The 7231-nt window shown below is 56.7% G+C and overlaps 1 protein-coding gene across 1 annotated transcript in view; it reads right to left on the bottom strand.

Moving 5' to 3' along the window:
* Nucleotides 1–4609: 4609 nt before the first annotated feature.
* The window catches only part of ANAPC1 (anaphase promoting complex subunit 1), a 26480-nt gene continuing 23858 nt past the window's right edge, over nt 4610–7231 (bottom strand). The window contains exons 43-47 of the mRNA XM_027704135.1: nt 6826–6912; nt 6295–6390; nt 6007–6205; nt 5433–5567; nt 4610–4890 (exon numbers count right to left, since the gene is read on the bottom strand). Of these exons, the coding sequence (XP_027559936.1) occupies nt 4775–4890; nt 5433–5567; nt 6007–6205; nt 6295–6390; nt 6826–6912 (633 nt within the window). The 3' untranslated portion in view covers nt 4610–4774. The remainder of the gene's footprint in view (nt 4891–5432; nt 5568–6006; nt 6206–6294; nt 6391–6825; nt 6913–7231) is intronic.

The raw sequence follows: 7231 nt of genomic DNA, 5'->3' as shown, positions 1-7231 counted from the left end.
CGCCGGGTGCTCCACGGCCGTGCCGGGGTCCAGCTGAGCATCCCAACCTCAATCCCTCAACCTGGTGGCTTCGACCCTTCCAGCTCCTGACCCGGCTGTGCCACGGCCACATCGGTGACAACCCACAGCGCTGGGACAACCCCGGCTGTGCCCGAGGGAGCTGCCGTGGGATGGGTGATGGATGCTCTGGCTCAGCTGAGAGCCAGGGAAAACCACCAACAGCTGTCCCCTCTGTCCCCTCATCCGTGGCTTTCACCCCTTTCCCACCCCTGACACCGGCAGCCGCTCCCTTGGTTGGGGATTTGAAGGATCACGAGTCCCCAGATGAACCCAGGAGGTGCAGAGCTCTGCAGTGGCACCTAATGCTTGGATATTCCTCCAAAAAATCAAGGGGATGGATGCTCCTCTCTGTCCGGTGCTTCCCAGGGACACCCCTGGAGCTCAGCCCAGCGGAGCACGGGTTGGTGGGAAATGTCCTGCCTGGAAGGACAGTGGAAGAAATCCCCCCACAGGCATCTCGTGGGAAGGAGAAAGAGGAGGAGGAGGAGGAGGAGGAGGAGGGATGTCACACTGCGGTGGGAAAACACTCAACCTGCTCCCTTCCCACTTTTCTTCCCCCCAGTATTGTGACAAAACTGGAAAACGTGCTGGCAGTCATGAGCATTTCCCTGGAAAAAAACCCAGTTTGCTGGCCCTGCTTCCAAACCCATCTGGCCAGACATCAGCTGCCGGATTTTCCCGCTGGGATCGAGCTGCCGGTGGTGCCCCAGGGGGGTGCAGGTCCCAAAGGGATCACGTTCCACCCCAGCGCCCGCATCCCTGCAGGAATCCACCCCAAACCCCCCGCGGCGGCGACCGGGGTGGCGCGGGATGGCCGGGATGCCGCGAGGGATGGCCGGGATGCCGCGAGGGATGGCCGGGATGCTGCGGGGCCGGCGGGCTCTGCCGGGCATGCCGGCACCTGCCTTCCCGCAGAGCGAAAAAACAAGTTGCTAAGTCACAGCAAAACCATGAAAGCAAAACCACAGAGCCCCAAAGCGCCTCTGAGTCACTCCCCCGGCCGCCGCCACGGCCCCACGGCATCCAGAACTCGCCGCCACCTGCAGCCCAGCCGGAATCGGGAGCTGCTGCTCCGCGCTCGGAATCGGGCTGCTCCAGGGCCGCTGGAAGCGTTTTCCAGCAGGGAAAGCCGCTCTGAGCGGGCCCGGATGGAGGAGCTGAGGTCACACCAAAACCGGCCCGTCAGGCACCCAAAGCACATCCTTTCCCCTCTTTGCTGTGCTCTCACCTGGATTTTTTTTTTTATTGTCGCTATTGAATTGTGACAAAAAACTCCTCGTGTGAGAGGTGGCTGGAGCCCAAGCGCCGCCAGAAAGTGCTCCCGGGATTAGTCACCGGCGGCAGCGCCTCTGTTGACATGAGTCACGGGAGGTCTGGCCGCGCCGATTCAAACCCCGAATTTTCGGCTTCTCGGCTCTGGGGTTGTCCCCGGGAGACCTTTCGGTAACTTGTCGCCGGTTCTGAGCAGAGCCGGCAGCCGCTTCCCGGGGCCGGTGCTTCCCGAAACGCTGGAGCCGGGATTCTGGAGCGGCCGGGAGGGGCAGGATGGGCTCCCAAAAAACGAGTCCCGTTGGAATAAGGAGCGAGGCGGTGGGTGCCGGCGGTGGGGACAGCGGGGCCAGGCCGCTGCCGTCGGGCCCCGCGCCGATGCCGACAGAGGTCACTGTTGCCGAAAATTTGGGCGTCCCAGCCCAAAAAAAAAGGAACTCGGCTTGGGGAGGGGGGGGGGAAGGCGGCGATGGGGCCCGGGTTTGAACGGGAGCCGCCTTCCAAGGAGCGGGAATCAGCTGGAAAATCGCGGGGGATGCACCGGAGAGATCCCATCGTGATCCATGGGATGGGGCTGGAGAAGCCGCGTTCTCCCCCACAGCCCAAGGTGCCGGGCAGCTGAGATTAAAGGATTAAAAATAACGAGGAGGAAGGGAAAGGGCCGGGAATGCGCTGCCGCGGGATGTCCCCGAGGCCAAAAGCCGAGCCAGGGCAGGAAAATGAGGCGGCCCAGGGCTGTTCGAATCCCTCAGGGAGCCACACGGCTCCAGGACAGCCCGGAGGAAACACGGGCAGCCCCAAAAGCAAGCGCGGGTTGGGAGGTATCAGATGGATGTACCCGCTTCCCAGGGGAAAAACCTGGATGGGTCCTGGGTGGAGCGGCAGGAGGAGAACTCGCGGCTGCCTTTCCCAGCCCGAAGCCCAGGGGAGAGCGCGGAAACAGCCCGTGGGTGCGGCAGAAAATCCCCCCCCCAAGGTGACTAAGCACTCTGGGTACGAGGCGTGACAACAGCGGAGCCCGAGCTCCATCCTTGCCTGTGCCGCTCCCGCCGGGATTTATCATGGAATCTCGGAGCAGTTTGGGTGGAAGGGATTTTAAAGCTCATCCCGTTCCACCCCTGCCGCGGGCAGGGACACCTTCCACCATCCCGGGTTGCCCCAAGCCCCGTCCAAGCCGGCCAGGAACACTTCCAGGGATGGGGAATCCGGTTATCCGGGTGCAGGGCCCCGGGGTGGGAGGAGGAACCTCCACATCCCATCTTCCCCCCCGTCCCCGTGCCCGCGCAGAGCTGCTCCCGCCCTGCGGTTCCCGGGGCATCCCTCAATCCCTGCCGGATCCCACCGCATCCAGAGGCCCCCGCAGCAGCCCCTAGGGCAGGTCCCGCTCCGGGGGAGCTGCGGGACAAGCAAAACCCCAAACCCACCCCGCGGCCGGCGCAAAATCCGAAATATTCCCACTGTCCCGAGCAGGACCCGGCAGCACGCGGGGCGCAAGGAATTGCAAACCGTTCTATGGCTGGTTTTTGCAATTCCCAAAGGCTGGCAAAGGGAATATCACCTTACCCTGCGTGCCGGGGGGGGGGGCCGAGGAGCAGGAAGCCCCCTGGGACGGGAGGGAACACGGGAGGGGGGGGGTCCCTGTGGAACCGGGATGCGAAGGCGCCGGGAGCGGAGCCGCCGGGGAGCGAGCGGAGCCTCTGGAAGCCGGAGCCGCTGGAAGCGCAGCCCTGGCATTCGTAACGGGCGCCGAAACTGCGCCGAGCTCTGCCCCGATCATTGGTCCAGGTCACGGCAGCCGCTGCTTTCAAATTCTGCTCGAGCTTCAAAAGGAAACAGGAAGCCCCAAAGCTCTGCACCAGAGGCTCTCGCGGCGCCCACGCGTTCGCCTCCCACCCCCCCAACCCCCTGGGAACGGCGCGTTCCCGGCCTCCGGAGGGAGCCGGGAGCATCCCGACCCCCAGCTCCTCGCAAGGATTTGTTAAAGCTGGTTTGCTTCATTTTATTCCCGTTTTTTTTGGTCTCACTCGTCTTTTTTTTCATCTCGTTTGTGGCCAAGTGCGTCTTCGCCTTCCAGCTGCTGGGTGACCCAGCAGCATCCCGGCCCGAGTGCTTTGGAACGTGGGATAAACCCCACGGATCCATCAGTAGAGCCAGAGGCTTTAGGACAACCTGCAGCTTTCCCAGCTTTTCACCCCAAATGCAGCATTTGTGTTTTCTGCCCTTTTTTCAGCTGAGATAAACCCGGGAGACTCATTCCAGGGTTGGAGAAGGGGCTTGAAGAGGCAAAAGTCAGGGGGAAATCCCCATCCCCAAGCCCTGCAAGTGTTGGGTGGGGCTTGGAGCTACCTGGTCTGGTGGGAGGTGTCCCTGCCTATGGAACTGGATCATCTTTAAGGTCCCTTCCAACCCCAGCCAGTCTGGGATTCTGTGCAGGCCCAGTTCCATTCCCTTTGGGGAGTGAGAGCACTTCATGCTTCCCCTTTCCCCAGTTCAGAAGGAAGAAAACAACTTCCACAAGCTGCACCCACTTCCCAGGGGAAGGAACATCCAGGATGACAGTGTGAGACCTCACAGTTCCTGTGATTTTCCCTCTGTTCACATGTTTATTGAACTCACATACAGAAGGTGCCTGTGTGTTAAATTAAATTAATACAATTAAATTAATTGTATTAAATGAAAGGAACTTCTGAACAGCTTAAAAAAATGGGATGAGGGTTGGAATTTGTTGCAGGCTCTGCTTCCTTCAGGACATCTCAAGCAACTAGAAAACCTCAGTTAATGCACATTAAACACATTCTCAGTAATAATAATGTGGTTTGTATAATTCTTCTACTTTTGTTCTCTTTTTAGTGACCCCTGGTTGTCTTCCTCTGTCCATCTGCAAAATCCCTTGGCTCCCCTCCTCGAGGGTTTGGGATAAAACAGGGAGAGAGCGGGACAAACCCCCCATGGAACGTGATTCAATCTGAAACCAGGAAAAAGCAGGATCCAACCCCTTGGCTCTGGCCGAAGGAATCACTCAACCTCCTGGCTGCTTTTCTTGGAGGAATTCCACCTGCTTGACGACAAATTGAGCACCAGAACCAACAGGGAACCAGCCCCCGCTCCAGGGAAAGCAAGTTTGGCACCTTCCAAGCTGCCTCCACCCTCCAGGACCTCGTGGAAGCAGATTAAGACACATCACAGGCAAAGGGGTTACAAAAACAAGGACGAGGCACAGCTCCCGGCCAAGGTCCCCTCAGAATTCCCCACAAAAAAAAGACAGATTAGTAAACAACCCTTCGTTACAAAAGTAAATTTATTATGACCTCACTTTTATAATTCTTTTTTTTTTTTTCCCCATTTGTGGTAACGATTTTATAAATAACTCCTGTGTCCGTCGCCACGGCTGGGGGTGAGTTTGGTGGGTGAGAAGGTACAAAATAAAGCGGGTTTTGGGGTGGTCCTACAGCACCATGGCCTGGGGGTTCCCGAGGAGCAGCGGCGCCAGCCGGAGCAGCGCCCGCACCGGGATGTGCAGCCGCCTGAACTTCAGCAGCAGCTCCGAGAAGCTCCTGCTCCCTAAAAAAAAAACCATCCAAGACAAAGAAAACAAGGTAAAAATGTTTTGTTTTTTTTTTTTTCAGATTTGCCCCAAATAGAGCTGTGACTGAGGGAGCAGAGCTCCGGGTGGAGCCTCCGGAGGTGTTTTCCCAGCGATCCCAAGGTTGCAAGGCTGGTTAAAAGGTCAGTTTTTACATTAGAACTGTGAGAAATCCCAAATTCCATCAGGGAGAAGAACACAAAAGAGAACACCCAGAGGGGAGGTGTGTAGCAGGCATCTGATTGGAATCATCCAAGCCCAGACACCCAGGGCTGTGGCCAGCACAGGATTCCCGGGATGGGCACTCCCTGGGAAGCCTCCAGCCCCAGATCCCTCTTCCCATGGAGTGGGTGACATTCCTGTCAGGGCCCTAAGCAGGGTACAGAGCTCCCAAAGCTGCAGCCCAGCTGAGTTTCCTCAGCAGAGCAGAGCACTGGCGTATCCCAGGCTGGGCTGAGGGGAGGAAAAGCTGCCCAGTGCAAGGGGCCAGGATTTCCCTGGATCCCAGCTCCAGACTCACCTTCCAAGCCTCCAGCTGCCAGCTGGGCTGGCGTGGGCACAGAGTGGTAGATGAGGAAGCAGGCCAGCATGCTCAGCTGGGATTCCTCCGGGGGCTGCCCGCTCAGGTAGGAATGCAGGGACACATCCCCTCCAGCTGCGAGACACAAGGCACACCGGGGAAATTCAGGAAGCATTTCGTGGAGGAAAACAGGATTTCTGCAGAAAAATCTCCATCTCCCCACGGTGGGCTGGGGGCTTGTTTTCCAACCTCCCTCCTTCTGCCACGGCCACCCTACACCCTGCTCCCTGCTGTGGCCAACCCCTCCTGGAAAATTCTCCCGGTGCAGGATTAGGAAGGAAAATATAAATTATTTTCTCTGGGAATCGTGAACTAAACCTCCCACCACTACAGGCAAACAGAATTCCTCAGGGAATGGTTCCACACCAAACAGGGTGGTTTATCCAAGTGCCTGCCTTTCCCTTGCCAACCTGGATCAGCAAGACAAGAACCAGGCGAGCAACCCGGCCTGGTGGGAGGGTGTCCCTGCCTGGAATTCCGTGAAGAGCTGGATTAAAGATCCCTCCCTCCCTACCTTGCAGCCACTGATCCAGAGTGTTGTCTATAGTGCACTTCATCACGGGCAGGAACTCGGAGTTCATGAAGAGCCCCCGGTTGGGGTTCCTGCTCATCCTCTCCTGGTGGCTCCGGGAGCTGAAGAACTCCAGCACCAGCTTGATCTGCCACAGCTCGAATGTCTCCGACATCTCCCCCCTCTCCAGCCTCCTCACGGCCTGGGGAGAGGGGGAAACACAACGTGAACATTCTTTACCCCCCAAAAAAGTGGCCCAGAGTGTTCCCTGAAGCAGAACCACGACTGCACCTGATCTATGGCGATGTAGGTGGGCAGCATCTCGGGGTTCTCCTGGGTGACGCACTCGTAAAGGATGGAAGAGAAAAGGTCCAGGATTTCCTGTTTCTGATCAAGGACACGGGTTAGACGTGGTTTATTCAGGTTCCTACTCGTGTTTCCTTCCATGACACCGCAGGAATTTGGGATGCCAGTGATGCCACACGGCTTGACTTCATCCTCGGGATCGTTAAACTTGTGTTTTATTCCCTCCCTTAAGTCACCTGGTGCGAAGAAATTCCAAGCAAAACACCCAAGCCCCTTCCTGACTTCCCCTAAACGCCTCAGGACTCTTTGGATTTGTTAAACACATTCCTCAAGGAATGGGACAAAAACCCCAATACCAAGCCAACAAAAATTAGAGGGTCTTTACACCCCTTTACACCTTCGTATTACAAAACATCCCGTAGAATATTCCCTGCTCCCGCTGCTTGGAGGGCTGGACTCTGCTCCAGAGTTTAATGCAGGTTTTCCCCACCTTTTATCCATGCCTTTTATCCCTACCTGGCCCATGTCCACAGTGGGTTTGCAGAAATAATCAGCGAAGGAGAAGAGAGCGGGGTCGGAAGTGAAAGCAGAGATGGCTTCTGGCTGGGAAAAATAAAAAAAAAAAGAGATTAAAACACACTCCTAAAATGAACTTTTTGGGTTTGGTGCACAAAGGCAGCAGCAATTGGTAACCAAACCTTCCAAAACACGAGTGAGAAGATTGTAACCCACACCAAGGATTGGAATCTGTGACCTAAGGGCTGGACTCCACGATCTGAAAGTTGGATTCAACGATCTAAAGGTTGGACTCCGTGATCTAAAGGTTGGATTCATGATCTAAAGGTTGGATTCGTGATCTAAAAGTTGGATTTGTGATCTAAAGGTTGGAATCCACGATCTAAAAATTGGATTTGTCATCTAA

Source organism: Neopelma chrysocephalum, unplaced genomic scaffold, assembly GCF_003984885.1.
Source record: "Neopelma chrysocephalum unplaced genomic scaffold, ASM398488v2 Primary Assembly neopelma1_257, whole genome shotgun sequence".
NCBI classification, from domain to species: Eukaryota; Metazoa; Chordata; class Aves; order Passeriformes; family Pipridae; genus Neopelma; species Neopelma chrysocephalum.
Note: the sequence above shows the minus strand (reverse complement) of the source record. Positions and strands in the feature narration are given on the sequence as shown.